General features: G+C 38.7%; 1 protein-coding gene across 1 annotated transcript in view; it reads left to right on the top strand.

Annotated features, from left to right (window-relative positions):
* The window catches only part of TRPM1 (transient receptor potential cation channel, subfamily M, member 1), a 47,586-nt gene that overhangs the window by 7,953 nt on the left and 26,812 nt on the right, over window positions 1-12,821 (top strand). The window contains exons 5-11 of the mRNA XM_009885789.1: window positions 747-871; window positions 1,579-1,750; window positions 4,212-4,386; window positions 6,190-6,313; window positions 9,027-9,099; window positions 9,970-10,070; window positions 12,250-12,423. Of these exons, the coding sequence (XP_009884091.1) occupies window positions 747-871; window positions 1,579-1,750; window positions 4,212-4,386; window positions 6,190-6,313; window positions 9,027-9,099; window positions 9,970-10,070; window positions 12,250-12,423 (944 nt within the window). The remainder of the gene's footprint in view (window positions 1-746; window positions 872-1,578; window positions 1,751-4,211; window positions 4,387-6,189; window positions 6,314-9,026; window positions 9,100-9,969; window positions 10,071-12,249; window positions 12,424-12,821) is intronic.

Genomic DNA, 12,821 nt, shown 5'->3' with positions numbered 1-12,821 from the left:
GTCAAAAAAACATTATCTGATACGATGTCCAAAATTTGAAAGACATGTTGAAAAATGGCTGTTTTGATGATTCCCTATATATTGTTACATTTTGAGTAGCTGGTTTTTAATTTATGTTAACATCAATTTATGTTAATATCCATTCTGAGCGATCTTCAAAAAACAGGTGCATGCTTTCATTGTAATATTTCTATAACAATATCTTTATTTAGCTGAAATAAATCTTTACATCAAGTTATATCTCAGAATACTATGTACAATAAGAATGCATTCATTTTACTTTCATTTTACAACAAAAGTCTTTAACGGAAGGTGTTGATGGCTATTGAGAATAATTTTTAAGTGAAAAGTGCTTCTTGGATAACTATAGGGTTAGGTTTTCTTGGTTGCTCAGAGCCCAGTGATAGCATTCCGTATGTATTTAGCATTGTGTACAGTGAATAATATAATTCCAGACAGTGGTACAGATTACATTGTGGCAAGTTAAGTAACTGGGTCAGTCTTTCAAAGACTTTGTTGAGTTCAGAATGAGGATGTGAAAAGGCAAAGGGATTTATGCGCAACTATCACAAAATAAAAGCGTGGGTTTGTCTGTATTGCATGTTCTATTATGAAGTAGGGATAGCAGTTTGGTAGTGAACGCAATCCAGAAAAGCAGGTAGCTCCATGAGAGGCAAGAAGAAAATTCTATTGTTTAATGATTTCTCAAAAGTGCCGAAAATGAATTAAATTAATTGTGCCTATAGGTGTCATTCGTCATGTGGGAGATGCCTTGAAAGATCATTCTTCCAAATCCAGAGGACGAATATGTGCCATAGGAATTGCACCGTGGGGTATTGTAGAAAACAAGGAAGATCTGATAGGAAAAGATGTAAGTCTTTAAGGAAACTCCTGTGTAATTAGCAATGTCAGCTGTGTAAAAAATACACTTCATCTTTTTGGAGTATTGATATTTTCACTGTTTCTAAAGCATGCCTAAGAGCTGAAATTGAAAAATGTCTCGAAGAAAAGCTGTGTAAATATATTTTTCAGGTTGTCATGTGTGACCTTGAAGTAAATACGGAGCTGATGAGCTTTCCATTGCTTTCAGTAATAGAGACCTCTCTGTGGTGACAGTTTTAGGTCCCAACCACTGTGTCATGATGAGACTTCTGTAAATCATGTAAGGGCTTTTATGTGTACAAGACTGGCATTTATTGTAGATGGGTACTCTGCAGTGGCATATTAATTACTAGGAACTCCAAATGAGACTATTTTCTAATGCAGTGAGAGGATTATGTAATACAGTGTGTGATCAAGGAGAGTACATTAATGAGTTACATTAATGAGCTTAGAGGAACATGCAGGAGAGTACACAGATGTGACTGTCATCCTCCAAAGAAAACACTGCTGTGAAGAGTTTAAGTTTTGAATGTAAAAGCAAGCTCCGTTTCTAATTTTTCTCTATTTTTGGTTATAAAATACAGATTTGGTTGATTTGTTTCCTCACGAGGCATGTGGTTCTGTTGGGCAGTGGGGGGGATTTTCACCTTTAGTTCTTAGTTCTCATCTAGGTGCATCTATCCTTTTGACACACAGGTAACACGGGTTTACCAAACAATGTCAAACCCTCTAAGCAAGCTCTCCGTGCTCAACAGTTCCCATACCCACTTCATTCTGGCAGACAATGGTACGCTAGGTAAATACGGAGCTGAAGTCAAGTTACGACGTCAGTTGGAAAAACACATTTCCCTCCAGAAAATCAACACACGTAAGTCCAGTGGGGCAAACTGTAAACATAACATCTTAGAGGAAGGGAGGGAAGAAGGACTTGAAATACTTCAAGGTATTGGAATTAAATGCTTCTTCCAGTTCTTTCTAGCAGGAGTTTCATCAGGACTGTGTGACTAAACTAGAGCATATGCTGTCTGATAAGTGGTGAAAGAGCCCACATCTAACAGCACGGAAAACCCAGAAAAGTAAGGATTGCATAAAGGGAGAAAGAAAAGTTGGTAAATAATAGCAAGGAGAAAAAGGGAAATGTAAAGAATTTGTGCCCTTCTAGCTAGTATTAATAAGCATCAGTTAATACACAGAATGGGGTGATTTTGTGCAGTTCCTGTTTACAGGAATCCTGTGCAGCTCAGCGGTTTCTGATTCCAAATGCTCATAGTAACGTTTTTATTTTCTCTTTTACATGAATCTGTTTCATTTGAAATATCACACTTAAAAGTCTTCGATCTTCAAGCCATTATCAAGATAATTTCACATCAGTGCTTTCATATTTAGTTTTGTGCAGTTTTAAAATTTCTGGCAGTTGTTACACCCTCTCTAAAACAACTTTCTAGAATTCATTTTGTCATTACTTAGAAAAAATAGTTTTAAAAGACATTTCTTCATTAACATTCTTTGGAAAAAAAAGTATTTTTTCAAGATTAAATTAATAAAAAATGTTAGTAGCTGTGGTTTTCCAGCAATTAAAAAAAACAAACAAACAAACAAAAAAACCAACCCACAACAACCACCTAATTAAAAATGGTCCAGAAAAAGTTAATAGTCTTTGAATCCACACTTCAATTAAGAGCTACTGGAGAATAGACATCAGTTCTGCCAGTTGCCTTTTTGATTTCTTACAGATGCCGTTGTAGCCTGTGTAGGCCCATATAAATCAGAAAAAACAAACATTCAGAATGACAATTGCATTGAATGCTACAAAAGTTTCTAGTAAGGTTTAAGTGCTCTTATGTGTAGAGCAGAAAAATGAAGTAGAGTGCCAGGTAAAGCCGAAAGGTACAGTTAGAGAGCAGCCACAAGGTATCTAAACATTCTAGAAAGTCTTTAAGTACTGCTTTTTGCCTGTGGTAAGCTTAAGAAATTGAACTCACCAAAATGATGTCACTTGCCTTTGAGCATGGAGACAGGGATGTGCACTGTGGCCCGCAGACGTTACAAATAGCTAACATTAGTTGTGCTTTATTCATCTTTGTCTTCTGCAGAAGTGCTGGGAGAGTTGTAACGTTGTAAAGGGAGCCCTGGCTTGGAAGATAAGGAAGTCAGGGCCCAGAGGCAAGATGTTCTGTATCACTGCTTCTGAGACCACTGGGGCTGGGAATATTGGTTCACATTTAAGTAGTGTCTGGTGATTTTTGTCATGAGAAGGATGAAATTGGGAATACGCACAGGAATTAGGGTTCTGTGAAGGGCTGCAGTACACCTACTGGTAACAACATACAGGGAATTGTCTTGTTTCTTTTTAATCACTTCAAGCACAGGCACCTCTTCTGGAAATCTCAGCATGAATCACTAAGGATTTCATGGACACACAGGCTAGCCCATGCTCTGTGACTCCTTCTTATCAGAGTTTGGGTGTACTGACAGGAGGATGTCAGGAAGCTCCTACTGTTATTGTGCATGTTGTTCCTGTTCTTCAGAGAGGAATGAAGGTTGAAAATAAAAACTCCTTCACGCGTTCTCAGCTGTACAAAAAAGTGCATCTTCTTTATAAAGTGCTGGTCATTTTACAGATTAAGAACTGAATTCCAGTGGTTATAATAGTGGGATTAGTCAGCCTTCAGGTAATGTTTTGTCCTTCATTTCCCCATGTATGTTGTGACCAAGGCTACTGAGACCGTGTGACCTGTGGGCTTCCCTTTGTCATCCTATGCCTGGAGATCACAGTGAGGCAGGGACAGCAAAGGGATGCTCAGCTGTCGTCTCTTCCATCGGCCAGCCATTTCAGCCTCATGATAAAGACACTAACTTCATATTTTTATCTTAGGAGAAAGCATAGGTATATGTGACCTTACTGAAGACTTCCTGTAGATAACCAATGAAGAGTTAAAGCATCAAAGACACAGTAGCTGGGAGCCATCCAAGTAACAGTGAAACTAATGAAGTAATAGGAGAATCACGTTTGCTGTTTTATCTGTACATGTTGTCTGTCAAAAGAGATTACAAACAGTTCACCAACAGTGATTGAATAAATTATCAGTAAGGAGGTCATGCAAAAGCAAGGGCAGAGAGACATCTTACTATTTTCCTTTCAGGGCTAGGAAGCAGCATACAGACATTTGTCCTGGTGTCGGCCATGAAGCGGCCATCATTTTTCCTAACTGCTCTGGTTTGGAGTGACGCTTTAACACAGAAATCACATCCACTCATAATGTCTCAACCTCTTAAACCAAGTTTCATGTACACTTCTTTTTTTGTTTCTGTTCCTCTGGTTTTTGCAGGGCTGGGACAAGGTGTTCCTGTAGTTGGGCTCATAGTGGAAGGGGGTCCCAACGTGATCTCCATTGTCTTAGAGTGTCTACGAGAAGAACCGCCTCTCCCTGTCGTGATATGCGATGGTAGTGGACGAGCATCAGATATTCTGTCATTTGCACACAAGTATTCAGAAGAAGGAGGGTAAGATTTTGAGATTTTCACCAAAGCTTTGTCTTGTTTGGATGGACAATGTAGGACTATATGCCTTGCTTTCATTCATTTTCAGCTGAAAAAATGTGGGGCTTCCTTCCATTCTCTTACTATTTCTTGCATCTATGATGGTTCTTCAAGGTGGTGCTGCCTAATGTCGTGAACAGAGTGGAGAATATTTGGAGCATTCCGCTCCACAGCCCTGCTGTCAGTTGCACAAATGAATCTGTAAAGGTCACTCCTAATCCAATGTTTGCTGGAATCTTTTATTTTTATGGTTGTTTATCTGCTCTTTTGTTTGATAGAAAGTATGCTTAGAGTAAAGAAGATGCAAAGCCTATACTAGCAGCATAAAGCTCATCTGCTCTGCAAAGGAAAAGATTTGTCCTGACGAATACTTCAAGTGGAAGCAGAGTATTACATTTTTAATTTAAAATACTGCTTCTCCCCGTCAAGTAATGTGCATTCCCCATTGTCATTGTTAATACCAGGATTTTATCTCTAGTAGCCAAATTCAGGCAAAAACCTAGTATATTGTCTTGATTAGGGTATGGCACACCTGTCTTGCACTGGAGAAATCGCCTGTTTCCTTGACTGAAGTTGGAGCTTATCTTGGATTAAATATTAAGCAGACAACTAGTATTGCCAAGCAGGGCTGATGTTATTTGCTGAATTGGGAGAGCAGCTGTGCTGCTGGATTTTTTTGAGGTTTACACATAGTACATAATTAATCCTACCAACAGTATTTGTGATTCAGCCACTTCCTTTTCCTTTCTGTCAGCCAAGCCTCCTTAGATCAAACTGTCCTTCTTTTTTTTTTTTTCTTTCTTATTCATCCTTCTTATCAGCTCATAAGTAATTGAAAGAGCTTATCAGGATCAGTCTGAGATCTGCTCACTGCATGACTTTTTCTCCCAGCACATATGATGCAGTATCCAATTTTCCTCTCCAATAATTATGAGATAAATGTGTTCACCTGGTGAGACAGGTCTGTAACGAGAATTTTTTGTCAGCCCTGCTGTCTCAAAGAATCATTTTCTTACAATGAACTTCGAATTTTACTGCACTTTGCAGGCTCAGCTGTCTCGCTGCTTTGAATGCCTGATGGTAATGTTTGCCATCATCTGAAAATATATGTGTTTTATTAGGAAAGGATGAAGATTGAAGGACTCTGTTTCGTATTGCTTTGACAGATCAAGCATTTCTGACCTTTCTAGAATGTTTTCGATCTAATTTCTTTAACCGTCTTTTGGTTTGTTTCTCAGTTGGATGTTACAAAGTTTCAGATACGCTAGCGGTTTAAATTCTCTGTTTACGAGGGTAACCAAGATAACCAAGGTGACATATCAGAAGTGTGAAATATTTTTGGTTTTTTAGCTCTATGCAAAGGGTCTGGCAACATGTAGAGGCAAAGGTAGTGGTTCTGTAAGGTGTACTGCTGAAATCCTGACGACTGAACTTCTTAACAAAAGTATCTCTATAATACATAACAGGAGTAAGCGCTACCTGTATTATATTCCAGGGTGAAAGGATAATTCGAATTCCCTGCCAGTTTTTAAATCAATGCTGAGGTACTGAGGTGCATAAGAGCCAATCTGGGTATGAATTTCCTGATTACTGTTAACTCTGCATGAACTCCTTACCTGTACCGAATGAAAGATGCTGTGTGTTTTCATTTATTTGCAAAATGAAGTCATTGCACTGGTGGATGAAAAATAGTTTCTCAAAAAGCAGGCCTTCTGAGTATATATTAATCCTGTCAATGTCATCTTTTATGTCTCATTTTTCATTTAGGATAATAAGTGAATCCCTTAGGGACCAGCTTCTAGTTACCATCCAGAAAACTTTTAACTACAACAGGAATCAAGCTCATCAGCTGTTCATCATTCTTATGGAGTGCATGAAAAAGAAAGAACTTGTAAGTGTCCTAAAAGAAGTTCACAAAGATAATTTCTATGACCAAACTTTATAGAGTACTTTCAAGTGCCGTTCTCCCAGGGTTATATTTTAACCTTTCCCCCCCCCCCCATATTAAATATACACAATCATTCATTCATAAGCATAGACCAAGAAAGGGATTTCGTCTTCTGGAAAGCTTCTAAAACCAATTTCAGATTCTTCTCCTGTGTAAGTCGATAGGAGTCTTCTTTCAAGGACTTCCGCAAGGCAGACTAAGACACTGAGATAAATGCACTAAAACCAGGATCAACTGCAAAAGTAGAGGAAAGATAAGGGTTCCTAGGGGCAATAAGCATTCAGAGTGCATCAGCACAGTTTTGGTCTTCTGATGTAGTTACTTTTAACAGCCTTTCATTCCAGTAAAATGTGCTATTCAGGTCTTTCATAAGAAATTGAAACATTAAGTGTTCTTGAAGCCTTGCTTGATCCTGGCTTGTTGCAGGCCTAATCTCTGTACTGTACCACTCTGCCATGTCCCTGCTGCAGAGAAAAATGTGCTGAGGAAAATAAAATCTTTAACATTCACAACTGTTGTCTGTGAACAGTGTCTTGAAATTGTGTTCACTGTGCCTTTGCAGGCAGAATGAATCTTTGAGTGTTTTCCTTTGACTAATTGTCTTACTGAATTTTTGTGAATATGACCTCTCCCTTGAGTCCTGGTATAATGCCATTTCTCTCTTTCATGCAAATCCTAAGCAGCTGTTTGAATAGCAGGTGAACAGTCTGATGGATTTTTTGGTGTTTTTTTTTTAATTACAGCTGGAACTGGTATGGCTGATATTTTTATCTTTTTTGCTAAACTTGCCTATTTCCATTAGATAGAAACAAGAGAGAACTACCACAGCCTTCTCCTCAGACTGTGTGTAGGGAATCAGATAACCAAACTGCTATTGAATCTAAGCATGAATGTGGGGCAGTTTTGTTCTTCAGGATGCCTAATTGTCTCGCTAAGGGACACCTATAACAGGAGCAGCTATAAAGAAACTATTTGAATGCCAGATGAAACTTCTCTCACGAGGCTGAGAAAAGAGGGAGTTTTTTCGGAGTTCTTAGTAAAATGGTGTTTCATGCTCCCTTAAAACTAAGTCTGTTTTCCTTCCACAGATCCCACACTTTCTGTCTTTGGTCAGCTTGGAGACAAACTTTAAACTCTGGTCTTCCCAAGTTTAATACTGTCTCCAATAGCTGATGTGAAACTTTTCTCTTAAAATTGTAAATAAACAATAAACTGAATGTAGCATTCCTTACAGAACCTCCACAAAGAACCTCCAGAAACCAGTTCATTATGTCCACTGAATGAACTCTGATTCTCTGAGATGTCCTGTTCACCTTTTCAGCACAAATTCACATGCACAGAAAGGTGGCCAGCAAAGAATTTTGAACATAAAGAAAGTTTACATTATTAAGAAGTTTAATTATGATGCTATTTTTTCTTTCTCCTGCTTTGGAAAGATGGACACTAAAATTAATTTTGAAATGTTTCAAGCGTTAAGTAAAATTACCTCTTAAAGTATAATGCCAGCTGTACTGTTGTATATTCTCTGCCACAGACATGCCCATAGGAGCCTCGCCACTCACAAGTAAAAGCTTGTACAAAATATATAGTGAAGTTAGGGGATTTTGGCTGAGTCAAGACAGGAAAAACCATGATCCTTGGCTCTCAGAATAAATCTACAAAGCCATTCTCAATGCCTTTCAGGAAGGTGTCCTATGACAATTAAAATGACGTAGGGCTGGGATGGGAAACTGTGTCAAGCAATTTCCAGGTTGTTTGCAGGCTTTCTACCAGTTGCATATTCTCCATGCTGTCCAAAAAGCTGGCCTTTTTCCAGAGAGTATCCTGGGCAATGGCTTACGCCTCTGACTTAATTCTTAATGTGGATCTCAGCTGCCAAGGAAGTGCTTGCTTACGTATCTGTACATATCAAGATAACAACTAAATATTGAAATGCCAACAAGTAGTTTCCTGTCTCCTGTATAGTATCATAGAAGTCTCTTCTCCTAATTGTGTTTCCCTTCTTCCTCCATTCTCTCCAGTGCTTTTCTCTCCAAGGTTCATTACATCTGATGCTGAATTCCCTTTAGTGTGGGAGGGGTTTCTGCAAGAAGAGAAGGTCCATTTTAGTTTTCTCTCTGTTCCAGGGTTGTTGAGGCCCCATCCCTGGAGGTGTTCAAGGCCAGGCTGGACGTGGCCTTGGGCAACCTGGTCTAGTGGGAGGTGTCCCTGCCCATGGCAGCGGGGTTGGAACTTGATGATCTTCAAGGTCCTTTCCAACCTAAACCATTCTATGATTCCTTGATTTTTGATCAGATTTTGATACTATATAGTTCTTGGGTTCATAAAAGCCAGATTATGCAATTTTGATTTTTAGGAACATACCTTTAAATACCTTTGCCAGAACTAAATTTTGTAAGGATTAATCCAGCTGCAAAAGTTTGTTACATTTACCAATGCAGGCATATTTTAGGATAACTATTGAAAGAATTTAATTAAAAGCTTTTGTGAAAATTAGATTTCAAAGAAAAATTTAGAGGAACTGTATTTTTTGAAAAATATCAAGTCTTAAAAAATAATAAAGCTTCACCATTCTGCTCTTTTTTGTATCTACATGTTTAGTCTCTCTCTTTCATGTGTTGTAATTTTGCGTGTTTGGTTTTGTGCCGTCCTTTAGATTACTGTGTTCCGCATGGGGTCTGAAGGGCAACAGGACATTGAGATGTCTATCTTAACTGCTCTCCTCAAAGGTGGGTATTGCAGGCGGTTAGGAAGGATGCAGAAATTGATCCCAAGAAGACAGTCCTGTGCACTCTTGATGCACAGGTCCACTCTTGATGTTTAAGTCTTTGATTTATTCAGTTGGATTCTGCCAAGTAACCCAGATGTGCTTGGTTTGAGGTTCAGATTAGCTTGAAGTGTAAAATCTAGACTGGAAGTTTTGTGTGCTTTCCTCACCTGAAAGCCTGGGATGGGAATGCTGCAACAACTATACTACTGATACTTCAACACATTTTATTGCAGTTCTAGCATTTATTAATAAAGTTAGAAAAAAAGGTGGGAAGATTAAAAGACGGATCTGGATTTTTTCCGATCTCAGATTGTGCTTTTTAAGCCTTAGGGCAAAATTTAGGATCAGTTCCATATTTATTTGGAGTTTATGTTTGCTGAAACAACTGTTTTCTGTCGGCAGGTATATAGTAGTTGATATGGACTCAATAGGGGATCACTGGAGTCCCCAGAGCTTAGACATAAAGAGAGGAATTATTATACTCTTACCTGCAACATCAGCCAGAGGAGCTGAGAGGAGGGGTCTTTTAGAACAGTTGAATGTCTTTCTTTAGCATCAGAATATAAAGTCAACGTGGGCACTTCAAGGAAAAAAAAAGAGCGAATCTGGATAATCGTTTTTAAATTAGGATTATGGGGTTAAATAGAAGATGCTCTAAATAGATTTGATGAAAACAGTTCTTGGTGGTAGAATTCTTCTAGTGGCAGTATGACACGGAGCCAGGCTTGCTATTTTCTAGTTCTTGGAGAAGTGAATGCTTCTTGGAGAAGGTTGTCCAATCTTGTTTCATCATGCACAAAATACTAAAGGTCTGTGTGTTTCTCTTTAGGTACCAATGCATCTGCTCCAGACCAGCTCAGCTTGGCTTTGGCCTGGAATCGTGTAGACATTGCACGCAGCCAAATCTTTGTCTTCGGACACCACTGGCCAGTAAGACAAAGTTTTCCTAGTCATACTGTTTGTTAACAATTTAAAATAAGTGGTGGAATATTCACACTATTTTGTTGGATTTTGTTGGATTTAGTTGGCAGGAGAAACATTGTTGAGTTCTGTTTTATGCTGATCTGATGTAGGATGTCTCATTAAGAATGAACTATTTTGAAATTTTCTTGTACTGCCATTTTCAAATATTTAGCAATAATTTAAACTTGGTGAAAGAAACAAAAGCAATTTCATGACAAGCATAAAAATAACCTTATTTAAGATTCCTCCTGGGATTTGAAAGCAAAAAAAACCCCAAAAAACATTTACTGGAAACAATCTGTGGCCTTACATAGAGCTGTACAGTAGCAGTCCTGGTCCCCCCATGTGAACTTGTGTGATGCACTAGCATTGCCAAGACTTCTGACTGTCTGTCGTTGATGTAAGCTAGCAGTTGGCAAGGTCTCCAGCTACCAATTTTAGTATGGGAAGCAAAGCAAGGAAATTCCCAGAGCTGCTTAGAAGGAATTGTGTTGCTCACTTCATTAACAGCTGTGAAAATTTGTTTGGATTAATGGAGCAAAATCCTGATGACCCGAAGAAACCATTGCAGAAAACAGGCCTCTGGCAGGCAGAGCTGTGCAAATGAACCAAGAAGGAGATCTTCAGTAAAGCTTTAGGTCCTGAAACTGGATTTTCTTTCTCAAATTATTGGAGTTTGATGCTGCACTAGTTGAAGTCAGTGGTGAAACACTGCAGTTCCTTTGTTCATCTGTGTAACTAAAAACCTCCACTTTCATGTCTCGCTGTATTGATGCTTTTTGTTCTACTGGGTGAACCGTCTGGTATTGCATTACTATAAAGTATCACGAGGAAACCAGACTAAAAGAGGCACTAAGAATCAAGTGCAAGAATTATCTATTTTTTTTTAAATTAGATGTCTTTCCTGAAACTGTGCAATAAAATGACACTCAAAGGAACACTATTCGTGTGCACGCTGTACATAATGGTGAGATATATTTCATTTGGAAGCCCATATAATTAAATTTAAACAAATGTTGCTGCATATGCCGTTTTATTTCTTCACTTATTGTAACGAGATGTTTCCAATATTCAAGGTTCATTAAAATGCTTATACAGAGAGATTATGAAGTATTATGACTATAAAACATCTATTTGGATAGTGTATTCCAATCTCCATATTATTGTGGTTAGATTCAGAGGTACCACCTAGCAAATGAAAACAGTTACTGCTTTCGCCTATTTCATACTCGTACTCTGTGACAATTTGTGGAAACAGTATCAGCCAATTGCAATTCACTGTCCTTTCAGATTCATAAAAATTGCTTTCAGACTAGCATCTGCTGAAAGCTGGCAGTTGCAGTTTTGTCCAGGCTTACGAATGGATTCGTGGTAGCTAGGCAGAGAAGATTTTCAAGGTGAACAAAACCACAGAAAACAAGCCTTGTTGAGGCCTTGGTTCTGCAGTTCTCTGTGCAGAGCATGGGTAGTTGGAATCCAGTTTACATGTTCATGGACCTCATATAACCTAAGCATTAGCTGCAGGAGGTCAAGCCTCCAAATCACAGACAAGCAGTGTCTAGTTATTTGCATGTATGCTTGCCTGTGTTGGGTAGATAGGTTGGAAAGGGGGAGAGTAAATGTGTCTAAAGTAGTATACACAGAAGTATTGTCTGCAGAATATAAATGAACCAGCGAGTGGCTCTCTTTCCTCTCCTTTCTGCCTTTGCAGTATGGATGCTATTAGGCATCATGCAACGTTCTTGTTAAGCTCTTTCTGTCCAGCTCCTTATCCTGCTTGTTGCTATTTATTTTGACAACTGTTGCTTTCACTGATAGCAAAGAACCTGCAATGTCAGAAAATGGAGTAGTGTCTCTTCCCAGTCCTCTCGCACTGATTTTATTTTGCAAGCTAAATCCTCCAGTCTACCTACTTCACTACTTTGACTTCCAGTGTTACTGACTACATTAGACATAACAGCTTTTTAAAAAGTGAAAATCTGTGGCTATGCAAAAAGGTCCTTATACTTAAGGAAATTATCATTTTTAGTTGACTGCATGTGAGAAGTGGTGACTGGGGAGCAAGTCCAATAGGAGTGTATTCAATGAAATAGTCACTGTACAATCAGTTAAATTTCTAATACTTCTATTGCATTATTAAATACAGCCTTTAGGAAGCCTTACAGCTCCTGATGGTACAGGTCCTGAGAAGGAAAAGAAATCTCCAGCAGCTCAGACTAAAGCAGCCAGAGGGAAAGGAAAAGGGAAAAAAAAAGGAGGAAAAGGAAAAGAAGAGCCAGAAGAAGAAACAGACCCGAGAAAGATTGAACTCCTGAACTGGGTGAGATGAAAGTATTTGTATTAAAACTGTTGAAGGATTCAATTTTTCTTCATCCTGGGGGACAAAGAGAGAAAATAGACATTTTCATTCTACAGAATGCTCATTTGCACATTCTCACAAGGTCAGCAGTAGATTCTGCAGGGATGCTGTTCAGTCTTTGAGCCAGGAATCACGCTGTCATCCCGTATGCACCACATGCAGCCATACCACAACAGTACAAGTCAGTGCTTATCTGCTACATCTTCTTCCCTGCACTTGTTAGAAGAAAATAAGAATACCAGTGAACATCTTCATCCTTCCTTGTACATGTCATCCAGTCAAGGCAGTTTCACCATCTCCGTTTCTAAAAGCTTCATTTTCCAGTTGCAGTATGTTAGGTTGCTCTGTTGGCTGGATGA

Source organism: Charadrius vociferus, unplaced genomic scaffold (genome assembly GCF_000708025.1).
Source record: "Charadrius vociferus isolate BGI_N301 unplaced genomic scaffold, ASM70802v2 scaffold325, whole genome shotgun sequence".
NCBI lineage: Eukaryota > Metazoa > Chordata > Aves > Charadriiformes > Charadriidae > Charadrius > Charadrius vociferus.
Note: the sequence above shows the minus strand (reverse complement) of the source record. Positions and strands in the feature narration are given on the sequence as shown.